Source organism: Papaver somniferum, chromosome 1, assembly GCF_003573695.1.
Source record: "Papaver somniferum cultivar HN1 chromosome 1, ASM357369v1, whole genome shotgun sequence".
NCBI lineage: Eukaryota > Viridiplantae > Streptophyta > Magnoliopsida > Ranunculales > Papaveraceae > Papaver > Papaver somniferum.
Window position 1 is genome coordinate 142791532 of NC_039358.1, and position 14022 is coordinate 142805553.

The window sequence follows — 14022 nt, forward strand, 5'->3', positions numbered from 1 at the left end:
GTCAAATAGTGTTAAACTATTACCGATTGTAAATGATAAGAATACTGAGTTTTGAAATTTTTTGAGGAATTCGTTTTTGGGGCCATTCGGAGGTAAATAACTCTACATAACTACCGAATGTAGATTTTTTTGGAAAACCAGTTTGGGGTTTTTTCTCATATTCGGCAGTAAACTACTATCTTGGAACTACCGAATATACATATTTGTACTCAGTGTGTTATATTCGTAAGTTTATTCGAGAAATTATCTACCGAATATGGGTAGTTCATGGCATTCAATGCATGCAATAATCAGTTTTTCTTGTTTACAAAAGCACACAAACGCATGCAAATCGAGTATTTGAGTTTCTTAACACAATACCTGTGTTTTACATGCATCGTTAGCTTCAATATCAGGCGATTCTCCATTTTCTTCCATGAAAGGGTCGTCTAGGTTTTCCTCTCCACAAAAGTTTGGATCATTCAACATATACCCCAAATCGTCTTCGCCATGATTCTCACCTTCTTCTTCATATCCAACCATTTTTGTAGTGATAAAATGAGTTTTCCCTTTTTTCCTTCACCTTCTTCTCTATAACTCTAACAACTCAAAAATGAAAAAGAAATGGAAAAAATGAAACAGAAATCATTCTAATACTGCACCGACTACAATCGGAAGTCTGGGTAAATTTTTGTCTTCCGATTGAAATCGGAGGATAAAAATGTTATCATATCCTCCGAATATATAAGGATAATTTTGCCATTACAAATTACGCGAGATAAGAGCTGGCTACATTTTCTCTTTGGGTGATCTTTTTTGTTTTATTGTTGGCCCCTAAATTCTTTTGAGTGGCCCCTAAAAATACGAGGCAGAAGAACTCTGATTACGAACCCTAAACCGTTTCTCCTACTGCTGGACTTTGATTATACGTACGGATTCTTACAGAACACATTTAATTCGGTCTCCGTGTTAAACAGTTAAAGTAAATAGAACCGACTCCGTCCAATATTCATTACTATTAAGCTTCTATGTGCATAAGACAAAAGTCGTCTATATTCATACACGGTCTAGTGTCCAGTTGAACAATCCAGATATCAAATACATACAAAAATACATGCATGTAGCGGTACATTATACACTGTATATACACAAATGCATTCAGTACAACCGTTAAAGCAAACGGCGTTTGAGTTCTTTCTCTCTCTCTCTCGAATCAAAGATCTCTCTCTATTCTTCGTTTGCTGAATGAATGTCTGTCTTTTCTTCTTTAGTTGTACGAATCCTTAATTCATTTTCTTTCGTAGACTTCATTAAACTTATTTCTCATTCTCTCTCTCTTCATATAATTCTTTCGAGACATGATGATGATATGACCACACCCTCCAATAGTTAATTCTCATCTCTATATAAACTCCATCTCTTCCTATACAAAAATATCATAATCCACAAGCATTCAACATAATCCAGAGAGATCATAGATAGAGAGAGAGATATGACTAGCAAGACTCCATTCAGGATGAGGTCGTTCAAGAGAGTTACAGAAGCATTTGGTTACCATGAAAATACCAATAAGGCACGTCTTTTTGATAATGGCCGAGGAAGAAACGATAATTATCAACATTCATCAACTACCACTAGTAATAACTCATCACCTGAGTTATCTGATCTCATTAATGCATTTATGGAGAAAAATGAGAATGAAGACGACGAGAATCATGAGATTATTGATTCTGAAGAAGCAGCTGAAAATTACTCGCCCGTGGAAATGCTGAAGAACTTGTTTGGTCAAAAAGAAGCCGATGGTCCCATTAAGCAAAAGATTCTTCAAGTAGCAGAAGAAGTTTTCAACGAAACAACTTATGCAGATGGTTATCATCGTCAACAAGGTTTATTTAAACGTAGTTTAGTGACCAGATTGCGCGAAAGAGGTTTCGATTCAGGTATTATTCTTAACATTATACTTTTATTTACTAATTAAGGTTGATTGTCTTGCTCATTTTCTATCCAGCCTATAGTTTAATGATTCTACATTTGGTTCCCAGAAGCCACCACTTCCATATCCTCTTAGCGGTTTCTTAAGTGGTTGCTGCTTATCTTCATGAATAGAAAAAGAATCTGGTGAAAAATCTGAAGTATTAACAATGTTTAATTTTTTGAGCTCAGGAGTAAGATCAAAATAGTACAAGCATTTAAATTTCGTTAAAATTAGACCCAATTCCCAACAAGAATATTTATCCTGGTACCAAAATAGTAAAAGAGATGCAAACTTTTCCAATAACAATATTTCAGTAATATTTTAACGGTGGTGCTATTTACAGCACAAAAACACCACACTACTCACAGCTCAGGACATCTAAACCCCACATCTCTAAAATGGTGAACCTTTTTATCTAGCGGTGGGTCCTGGCTGAAAATCATGAACCAATACTCTTGCAACACCTAGCGTTTGAGCTGTGAATAGAGTTCTAAGTGGAGCCGTGAATAGCATTTCCGATATTTTAATTTCAAAAGTTATTATTTGCCTTTCCAATGACCTCAAAAAGAAACCAAAAAAAAAAGAAGAAGAAGAAGATTGGTTAAGATAAGAATTTTAGAAAGAAAGCAAAAAAACTATAGGGTTGGTCAGTGGTGGTATACGGATGCGACATGTTGATTAGATTCATGATTCTCTTTAGATTTTTGATTAATTGGATCCAATGTGCAGCCTTAAAAACGTTAATTCTCTTAACATAAATTGTACGAACGTAAGTAAACATAATTCTTAATGACGGTTTTAAATTTTTAGTATATGGGCATTAAGTGGAAAAAGAAAAAGAATACCATTTTACTGAAAAAAGTAAATCAGAGAAACTTTTCGCTTGTTTTTCCTCTTTAAGGTTAAAAACTTAAAGAAAGATGAGTACGTACCACCTACCCTACACCTAGTCATTCATCCCATGCAGTCTTACGTACCGCCATCATGCAGCAGCGTATGTTAGCACCATCTCTTTCTTTCTTTCTTTCTTTCTTTCTTTCTTTTTCTTTCTTTCTTTTTCTTACTGTACTGGCAATTCTTTACTACTCGCATTTGAAATCAAATTTCAAAAATAAAACATATCATAAATATATGCGAGATAAATGTGGCCCATGCGCCCTTACAATGATTCAACTGACTCGAAGAAGTCATAGGTTCGGATCCCCATAAAAATATTCGCATTCGCTTTACCGTTCGTGAGATCGAACAATGTTTTTTTTTTTTTTTGACACATTAGATCGAACAATGTTGCTGTGGTCAATTTATGTTCTCTTTTCTTGTTTTCAGGTCTCTGCAAAACCCACTGGGAGAAAATGACTAGGTTTCCAGCGGGTGAATATGAATATGACGATGTTATTGTTGGCGATACTCGTTACATTATAGAAGTAGGATTAGCTGGAGAATTTACCATAGCTCGACCAACGAACAAGTATTTATCGTTATTAGCCGAGTTTCCACAAATTTTTGTTGGTAAGCAGGAGGAGCTCAAACAGGTGGTGATGATAATGAGTGAAGCTGCTAAAGAGTCCTTGAAGAGTAACGATATGCCTATGCCACCATGGAGAAGAATCGAGTACATGGAAGCTAAATGGTTTAGCTCTTACAAAAGAGTTACCAACATTAACATGATATTGAAGCAAAGTGATTCTAAGCCAGTGGCCGTGGTCGTGCCTACAGCCGTGTACCATCACTACTGCAGAATCGAGGTTTCAAGGGAGGTAGGATTGAGTGTTGGGAAATTGGCGCAAGCTCTCAGCAACGGAGTTAACATTGGCAATGGCATGTAACAGCAAGTGTAGCTTAATTTTATTAGGAAGAGGAGAAAAAAAACTGTGACGGTTTAGTTCCGCCGATATTTCCATTTTCTTGTGATTCTGGGATTGTATGGACGTGACCTACAGCCAGCTGATGTATCAATTCTGAATCTAATCTATCAATCAAAATTATGGCAATGTATATCTAAATTTAGCAAAGAACAGAGGATGCAAAAATAGAGTGCAAAACTTCGAGATAATTATCAACATTGTGATGTCTGTTGACAAATCAATCGACTGGAAATTAAATAAATCATGTGGGTGTGTTAAGCAGCACACGTGGGTTAAGATTGGCTCAAGGACACATCACAAGCTGAGTTATCAGGGTAATGGCACCACTTACGGTTGGTAACTTTAGAACTGAAAAAGAAAAATGGCACTTGAAACCGACTTCAATTTTCAAAGAACATCAATCGAGTGCAGTGCATAATAGATTTAGGTTGATTTCCATCAGTAAAGATAGTGGTTCTGAACTACTCCATTTTTAGAAAGAAAATTATGGTGTTTCTCGTCACACAAGGAAAGATTGGTATCATGCTTCTATTTGTAGTAAGTTGCAACTTTTTTCTACAAGATTATGATGGTGAAAATGTGAATGATGTTTTAGAACACTAGCCATCAGAATAGGCAAGTACCCTACAACTCTCATTGCAGTCCATGACTAAGAACCACCTAGCTCATACAAAACTTGGTACCATATACCATTATTTCCTTCGGAAAGAAAATGCAAATTTCAAAATCAAAAAAAGAAAGAAAGAAGAAGAGAGGATAAGATGGCACCAGTAGGAGTTGTTCAGAGGAATCATCACCACTCTACTAGAATAGATTCCTTCTCAACGCACTACATACTCAATTGTGGCATGGTCTCGTAACCATTCGAGTACCTTCGATCCCTCGAGTATTTCTTGCACCTACACAATTTTGATCAGTAAATACAACTAAAAGCCAAATTTGATGTCATTTTATGCCAACGATGATTTACAATAGTGCTTATCGTGATAGTTTGAAGGAACAGTTGTTTTTAGTCACACTTGCTGCCAACTAAAATCTTCCATCTTAAGGAGTGACGGCGCAAGTAAATAGTAGCAGCATATGAGACTTGGACAAAATGAAAAATATAGACTAACCTGATCCTTTACACGCTCCTCATCATACTCTTGATTATTGCGCTTGAATTCATCAATGGAATTCTCAACCTCTTTTACTAGATCTTCTGTATGGAACTGCAATATATCCGGCTTTCAGCAAAATGTAACCAACTTAAAGAACAAATACCATAATCAAGTGTTTTTGCTTGGAGTTTCATGAGCTTTTCTCAAATCATATGCATATGGCAGGTTCTTTTTCAGCACTTTAAGTTAACGACCCTTCATTAGATTTGATATCTTTTCAGCCAAAGTGGGTCTATAACTATGAGTGTATTGATTGGATGGTTTAGAACTTTATGGATCCTAGGGAGATCTGATGGCCACTTGCTAACTTGCGACAAGATAACACCATCTTGAATGGTACACCATAGAGAATAAACACAAGTGGTGGGATATGTTATCCAAATTCATGTATGCTATGAACTGCAGAAAGGAGAAAGAAATAATTGGACGACTATATTATCAGGAGAGATCTACCTGCAGATTTTCGCGCTTAAATATATCGCCTACTGCAAGACTCTGTTTCACCATACTTGTTATGTTTTCCCTCTCGTATTCTAGGTATTCCTTCACTGCTTGTGGGCTTGAAAGATTAGCCAGCTGTTGTTCATCTAGTTTCATCTTTGCCTGTGGACATATCTTACTAGAATCAGATGAGAAAATGCTAAAAAAATCAAATGGCCCGTGGGTCTTTAAGTCATGTAACCAAAGCCCATGTCAAGTTCATCCTGATCTCAGAGACATGATGAACAATATCTGTCATGCATGCTACATAGACTATCAATATGGATGAGCCCCCTTGTGTGGGAAACTTATTATCGCAGCATGGGGAACCAAATTGACACTTCAAGAGAAAATTGCTCATCTATTTTCAGATTTTCACCTGTAACTCTAAAAGTTTGGCTCCATATAGCTGCCTGCCTTGTTCCTCAAACAAGGTTCGAGGAATATCAATTTGAATCATCTGAAAAAAAGTAGAAACACAATCATTAGCATTAGCTTACACATTTGCTAGATAAAAAATAGGAAAAAATAGGCCTATTAATAGAAAAAAGTAGGCCTATTGCACATCTGAAAGCGGCCTACTAATAGAAAAAAAATAGGCCGCTTTCAATACATTTCTTTAGCAATTAATGGATATCTTTCTTGCTTGTTTGTGTATCATTCCAGGCTTGACGCATCTTTAGTTTGTGTTACCACAGACAGATTATGGACATCCATACACATTTTCAACAAATAATTTGACTAAACTATGCCGCCAATATTATATAACCGTTAAATCACCTTGCATAGCTGATCAAGAATTGCATTGTCTGTTGCTTGTTCCTTAGCTATTTGTTCTATTTCTTTACATCTCTCCAATATCGATTCTCTTACCTGTAGATTTCATCCGTGAAGAGTTTCAAGCCAAGGAAGAGGCTGAATTTAAGAACTTATCTTCAGTGGATGAGCCAACAGAACGAGGGGATACCTCAATCAAGGTCGTGCAGCCAGAAAGAAGCTTTTCAGCGAGAGAATCATCCAGTGCGGGTAACTCTCTATAGAATAGTTCTTTGCATATGACCTATAAAAGAAAGAAAAGTTCAGCAATATGGTAACTGTAACTTACGTTCTAGTCAGGATTGGTAAAGAGAGCAATGACAACTTAGTCCCTTTCCCATTAGGTAGCAAGAAACTCACAGTATATTGAGCAACAACACCTCGTAGATTTTCTTGTCTCCATGAGTCTGGAAACGCAAGTGAGAATGTTTTGGTTTCTCCTCCTTTAATACCAATTATTGAATCAAGGAATCCAGGAGGAAGGTTGTCAGCTTCTTCTGTATCCAATTGAAAACCTGCAAAAACAAATGTTATGAGAATAACTTGGGAGGTAAGTCCAGTCGTTGAGAAACAACCACATCTTTGTTGACGATAAAACAAACCTTTACTCTCTGCAGATGGAATTTTTTCGCCCTCGGAATCATCTTCCGTAGCTTTTAGAGTGGATATATCCAAAACTGCAACATCACCAACCTATGGAAGGAAGTGGAAAAATCACAATTTTGAAAGATCTACTAGAAACACAAAATCAACGTCTTGAGTGTTAAATGTATAAATCCTTTATGATAATATCAATTTGATAATTCATAACAATTTCCACTTATTTGATAGGTAAGTGAATCATTCCTACAACAAAAAAGGTAACTCCACTCTTTCTCAAATATACTGTTTTTAACCACTATTATTCTCAGCATATCGAGTTTTTCCAACAGTTTTAGCTTATGTTGAATTAAGAACTCATACCAGATGTTACTTCCAACAACTTACCTGTAGGCCTCTGTCAGTCACAATTCTCAGTATGCCAAGAGCCTTATGACGTCTCTTTATCTCAGCCTCACAAGCCGTTTGAGCATCGATCTCTTGGTCTATCTCAACAACTATTCTCAAATTCTTATATCCATCCTCAGGAATCCATTTAGCCGCAGGTGCCACATCAACCACACAGTCGTATCTGGTCCACCAGTCAAAAAATGAGATTGCAAAGGGTAGCTACAACAACCAAAAAATTGTTCTTTCTACCATGTTACTTTATATAAGTAGGGTATTTTTGGTTTGAGGACTGTATACAGAACTACACGAAGCCTACAGTGCTATCTTGCCAAAAGTAACTCGAAAAATCTAACTTCTGACAAACCTCAAATAACCATGTGGGAAGTTAAATGATTCATCCATCTCTGAAAATTTAGTAATAATTCGAACAGAATCTTTTAAGGCCCTTCCTTTTACCTGCATAGGTAAATCCAAATACTCTCCAATTATTATGCTAAAAGCACACATTGAAAATATGAAGCCAGTTATTATGCAAAGGTTACCACTATAAGGAAAATAACTAGTTGCAAACAAGACATCAGTAAATTCAGAATTCAGACTGAGAAGTATAAATCAAGGGTTTCTTTGTGTGGTTGTGAAATTGATAAAGTATCAGTTCTTATCAACATACCGAATCCATAGCATGTGAAAGCGTCCTCTTTAGAATTGCTTCAATCGTAGCCTTTCGTACAAATGATTTACCATGATAACTCACAAGTATATTTTCTGGGACTTTTTGTCCCGGACGAAAACCGGGGACCTGCACAAATCAACCATATTATCCCGTTCATTTTTCAGTCAGAAAACTCATAAAAGAAAACAGTTAACCGACAACGAAACAAATCAAAACATATTATGTGTCACCAAACCTCGGTTCATTATATACCGAACATCATCTTTTTGCATACAGAAAGCAGAAGCGAGGTACCATTGAGCCAGTTTCTTAAAGGCTTTTCCCATCAAAATTTTCGAACTTAGATATCCAGGAACAAACGACTTTGTAAGAACTGCAAAGAGTTCAGATGCAAGTGTCCAACAGTTAAGTTGGTCAACCGACTGGTGGTTGTACTAAATTACGGGGTCTGAATCCCACTTTCCATTGGGGGGTTGAGATGTTTTTTGGCCTAGCTGCCTGGCCTTTGTAGGTAGTGAACAACTCAAATTTACAGCCAAAACCACTATCACAGTCGACACACAATCTTACACCTTGGTTATAGAATCATATATTGTGTACTTGTATAGATTAATCAAAACCAACAACTCATTCTAGTAAAAACCACCACTATAGTCTGGGTTTACTTAGTGATGTTACTAACAAGATAACAGTTCACGACTACTAAATGTTAATATGTTATCACAACTTCTGGTGGTTTACAGTAATCATGTATATAAGCTTATATCATAGTAAAACTAAAAACAGCACCTTAGCTATCTTGGTCATTTCGGCGAGAACCTTGTTATAGCAATCTTCACAAACAGCTGGAGGAACACTCACACTTAACCGAACCTGCAGTAAACACCACAAACTAATCAAATCAAAAGTTTAAAACACAATGCAGTGTAATTCAAAAACCCATCATATAAAATTGAGTTAGAACTAGCACAAATTTAGGTTTTGAGTTCAACATTTAGGTACTGGACAGAAGAGTAACAACTAACTTTAGAATCAGGTTCTTCGACTTCAGTAACTTCAATATCAGCTGGTAATTTGTCATTTTCAGAGTTTACAGACGCGGGAGTAGTAGTAGAGACAACGGGTTGACTAGAGAATCCACGAGTTGCTGATTGTTGAAAGATAAGTTGGCGGGAATTTGAAGTAGTTAGTTTAGCGAAATTTGTGGTGTAATTTGATTGGAGAAGAAGAAGAGGGTTTGAGATATGAGTGTTTGAAGTTCTTCTTGAGATGAGGAAATTGTGAGAAAGATAGGGTTTACAATTGAGTGTTGTGGAACTCATGAGTTCCATTCTTTCTTTCTCTTCTTCTTTTCTTACAACTCTGGATAACAATCTTTGTTTTCAGGAACTGCTAAGATAATAGTAATATCCGCACCCAAATACTAGAAAAAGACAAAACTACCCCTGCACTGCAAAGTATCATGCATAATCTTATCTTATGGCATCGTGGCTTCAATATTTGGCAACTTATCAGTCCTTTCCAAGTGGATTAATATGATACCAACCAAGTGGATTAATTTGCTAACCAGCAAGGAAAGTTGTAGAAATAAAGATGGTCTAGTTTGCCGGATATTTGCCTCAAATTCTCAAAATCCTAATGAGGTGTGTGTGGATTTTCTCTACCCATTGCAATACCTGGTTCCTTCCCATCACCCTTCCGCTTAGTAAATTTCCTAGTTCCTTCCCATCACCCTCCCGTTTAGTAGTTTACGTGCAATGGAGATCCATACTACATATTGTGTTTCAGCTGTATAGTTCATGTAGTAAATTGTGCTACAATTTTCTCACTAAAATGGAGATTTAGCAGCCATTCTTTTTCAAACTTAACACTCATAAATTGTTAACAATGTTCATATACAATGGTTTATGCTTAATGTCCAAGTGAACTTAATACCACAAGGAAGAAAAATACACTTTTACAGTTGATTTCAACCGCCAATTTCAGCATTTCTTTGTTTTTCATTCACTTTCTGAATCTCCCTTCCTTTGTCTAAACAGGCATATACATAATATACACATACAATTAAATATGTATAGTTGTTTTCCTCTCTTTGAAGGGACGGATACGCAGTTGTGGTCGCTATTATCTGATAACTCTTCACGGAAGACTAGTGAGCAATGCACATCTCTAACGAGGACTTGACAAGCCACAATAGACCAGGATCGTTCCTCTTCAACACCACATACGTTTCCACTCTCCCTATTTCGTCAGGTACAGTATCTTCATTGAACCCAACCAGAAAGAGTACTTCCATTGCTGCTGTTCACAATTTAACAAAAAAGTGATCAGTATCTAGTTCACTTGTAACAACAAAATTACCGAAAGGAAGGAAAACTGACAAACCTTTATAGTTGGCCACGTTCTTCTGGAATAAGGGATTACCCTGCAATTAAAATCAAATAGATAAAATTAAAAATTACACGTCAGAACCGGAAGGGGTTTGGATAATGAATCTAAGGTTCAAATGTAAGAAGAAAGGGACCGATTAGAAATACCTTTCGCAATCTTCTGAACTTCAGCTCATCAGGGTGCTCAATGACGTTTCTATGCAAGCAAGAGTCAGATAAGTATTAGTAATACTCTTCAATGTGATGACCAACTGACTGTAAAGCAAAGAGAACCAGCGTACTTACTTGATGATCTTGAAAAAAGTTTGGACAGAAGCAGCCTCCGAGCCAACCTCATACCTTAGCATGTCGATGGCCTTCTGAAGACGGTTACAAACAACAGCTACCGGGTCTTGGATTCTCTGTAATGCTCCATCATCTGGATCAGGTTCATCAGCTGATGTAGTGGAAGTTGCATGTTTGCCCCCATCTTTTCCACTGGTGTCGGCCTCATCTCTATCAACTTCATTGCCCAGGGAATCATCAGGATCAGGTTTCTCGCTGCTCGTGATGGTATCTACCCCAGATCCTATTGCTTCAGAATCATCAGGATCAGGTTCCATTGTATTCTTACATGCCAAAGTGGGAGATTTTATTTCAAATTCACCAGGACTGGATTCCTGCCACACCTTCGTCAAGTGGAATTCATTATCTTCAGATTCAACTGCCATAGAATCATCAGGGTCTGGTTCCGCGACAACTTCATTCTTTAAAACAACGTCGCTTGTCATAGAATCAATTCTTTCACTATTTCTTAATTGAGGGCCATAGTTTGCCACTCCAGCACAATCATCTGGATCAGGTTCACATGTAATTCCCTTTCCATTGGTGCTCGAAGTATGTTCGATCTCCATTGCGGTTTCACCTCTAGAATCATTATAATCAAGTTCTAGTGTTCTTTGATCCTCAAAATTAGAGTGCCCATGCCCTTCAATTTCAGAATCATCTGGATCAGGTTCCTCACGTACTTCCGAACCACCCAAACTGTTGGCAGAGACATTTGCTAAACGGCGGTAAGCAGCAGCAATGGAAGATGCACGGGCAGATGATAACTGCTCTGATGTTTCCCCACCAAGCTTATGAGAAATGCTATTGGACGATCCATCATAGTCGTCTTCAATATTTTCGTAATACTCCAAACTCCCACGTCCATTCAGAGTGTTGCTTCTTGATCTTGTCCAATCTAAACTAGCAGCTTCTTCATTGAGCTTCCCAGTTCAAGCGACATAAGAAAATTTAGCCGAAAGCAACCCAATTCAGTTTATATACTTCGAAAGTATAGAATACATCAAGATTACCTGTTTATCTAAGGCATAGAAGTTAGCGTCATGATCGGACTGCAACATGTGAGCCTGAAATGACAAACTAATTAGAAAAGCTCCTCGGGTTTTTAACTTTTCACTAATGTAAAGTTATCTAAAGATGTCGGGTTAGGAAAACCAAATTCCTGTTTGTTGACTACAGAAACCAATTTCCTTCCACAATACAAATTTCATGGAAATATGGCGATTTCGGTAGGTGTTTTGCATTTAGCAAGGATGTGGTGTATACGCAAACTACAGAATAAAAAAATTGTTTGAATTAGCACTTACAAGTTCATGCAACAGAGTTTTTTTTATGCTCTCGTATTTGCGGAAACCCTTCAAGTCATCAGTTCTAAGGCGCAGAGATATTTCCTCACCTTGATTCTGTGAAACCAGTAGAAGTATACTAAGTTAATTTCCAGCATAACAGCAGTGCTTTTTAGTGTAAACGCCAACTTTACTAGATTGGTACCTTGTTAAAACCAAGAAGGCACTTTGGACTGATGCCAACATATCCCACAGGTGCCAACTCTGTCATAATCCCTACACGCCAACGATGCTTTACAGGTACAAAAAACAACAAAAAATAAATCAGAAACATTGAGAAGAACGGACTAAAGAGAGAAAGAGCTTGAGTACAAGCTAGAGTTTAACAATCTCTTTATACCTTGTTCATGATGGCTACAATTCCTGGATCAGCAGCCAGCCTGTGCATCCTTTTCAAAGCCTTGGATGCAGGTGGGTTCAACTGTTGAATAATGAAACAACATGATAAATAACTACAAGTTAAATTGAATCAATATACCATGTTTGGATTTGGAAGAAAAAAAAAACTGCTATCAGTTCAACTAACCTGTATTCCTGGAATTTCTAGTGTCCGGAAATCACAAAAAATGTAATTGCCTTGTGGAAGTTTCAACTTGGTGTGGCTTCTATATGACATTCTCCCCCTCAATCTTTTTTCCTCTTCATCAAATCCTGCTATTCTTAAGCCAGCTTTTGTACCAATTTGTGAAACCTCCTCAATTTCATTTTCAAATACTCCCATCATTCTAATAGACTTTCCCTGAAAAGCAGACACGAAACCCGTCGCCTTTAGTGATAAGTTGTGCCAACATTTTTACAATAAACCACAAATACCATACCTCAAGAATGGAAGAATCTTCCAATCTTAAACTTGAGTGTTCATTGGAGAAAGGCATTAACAGACTTGAAGTTTTATTGGAAGATTTAGGTACAAGTAACCGCGTAGTATCAGGTTTACATTAGTCAATTCCTGTAACTTTTGTCCAAACTCTTTCAGGGTATCCTTTGAGTTCGCTTCCACACACAATTTCTTTCCCCTCCAGACAACAAAAATATCGACCATATGTTCGTTCTCCATGTTTTCCTACAAAGAAAGTGAAAACCAAGACTGATTACTCAGCATAATGACAGCTTTGGAGAATTATGCATATCCCCGTAAAGTTATATCAAGTAAAATTACACCTTTAGAAGAAGAATTTGCATTAACTAATACATCAAACGGCCTCTAAAATTGCCTATCTGGAACCAAATCACTACACTTTTATTTACACATAGTTACGCAGATTAAGTTCCAATAGCAATAGGCAGTTCAGCAAGAAATGGGGATATTGAAGTTTCGGGGGACTTGGTGTACGAAACTATTTGGTCATTAAAACTAGGCAACCGAAGAATTCAATTTCTGAATGCAATACAACAATTACCATATGGATTATTCAACCAACATACAAACTACAAAATCAAAAGTACAAGAAATATGGTAATGAAATTATAGGTGGGTTTTTCAACATAATTTATTAGAATTTTGAGATTGAGATATTTTTAGATTTTACCTTCAGCTGAGACAATTCACAGGGTACGTAGATGGTGATGATGATGATTAAAAGTTTGCAATGGAAATCGGGTGACACCAAAGTTTAAAGAAACGAGAGAATCGTCGGTGGGAGATTTTATTGAAGGGAGAAACTTCTCGAATAGGCGCAACTTAAGAAGGTATAGAAGTGGTATGCTAAAGTGGACCAGGCGGTATACGTTAAAACTTTAGTGATCTCTAGATGACGTAGGTGCTTGCGTCAAAAATAACTCTCCAGATGAAAATCTTCCAAATAATTTTGGAATTTTGGAATTTAACAAAAGGCTTGACAGAAAATAAAAGGGCCAATTACAAAATAGTCATACTTTTTGTAATTGGGTTACACAATAGTCATACTTTTTAATTTGGATTACAAAATGGTCATCAGCCATCCGATCTAACGGTTTTGATAAAAACGGTCCCAAATTTTTACTTATGTACCCTTCCCTTATAACTCAAGTAGCTTAACCATAGT

General features: G+C 36.9%; 2 protein-coding genes and 1 pseudogene across 2 annotated transcripts; 1 reads left to right on the forward strand and 2 right to left on the reverse strand.

The window, feature by feature from the left end:
• The first annotated feature begins 1322 nt into the window (after window positions 1–1322).
• On the forward strand, window positions 1323–3973 carry LOC113333229. The gene is made up of 2 exons (XM_026579741.1): window positions 1323–1919; window positions 3281–3973. The coding sequence occupies exons 1-2, from the start codon at window positions 1472–1474 to the stop codon at window positions 3778–3780; spliced, it is 948 nt and encodes a 315-aa protein (XP_026435526.1). The 5' UTR covers window positions 1323–1471; the 3' UTR covers window positions 3781–3973.
• Window positions 3974–4321: 348 nt separating this feature from the next.
• Window positions 4322–9325, reverse strand: LOC113303026 (trigger factor-like protein TIG, Chloroplastic). The gene is made up of 13 exons (XM_026552012.1): window positions 8964–9325; window positions 8728–8811; window positions 7936–8064; window positions 7630–7721; window positions 7263–7446; window positions 6878–6968; window positions 6636–6790; window positions 6427–6519; window positions 6240–6332; window positions 5839–5919; window positions 5433–5582; window positions 4935–5030; window positions 4322–4718 (listed from the first exon to the last, which is right to left on the reverse strand). The coding sequence occupies exons 1-13, from the start codon at window positions 9267–9269 to the stop codon at window positions 4641–4643; spliced, it is 1632 nt and encodes a 543-aa protein (XP_026407797.1). The 5' UTR covers window positions 9270–9325; the 3' UTR covers window positions 4322–4640.
• A 467-nt stretch (window positions 9326–9792) lies between these two features.
• On the reverse strand, window positions 9793–13060 carry LOC113303033 (annotated as a pseudogene).
• Between the last annotated feature and the right edge of the window lie 962 nt (window positions 13061–14022).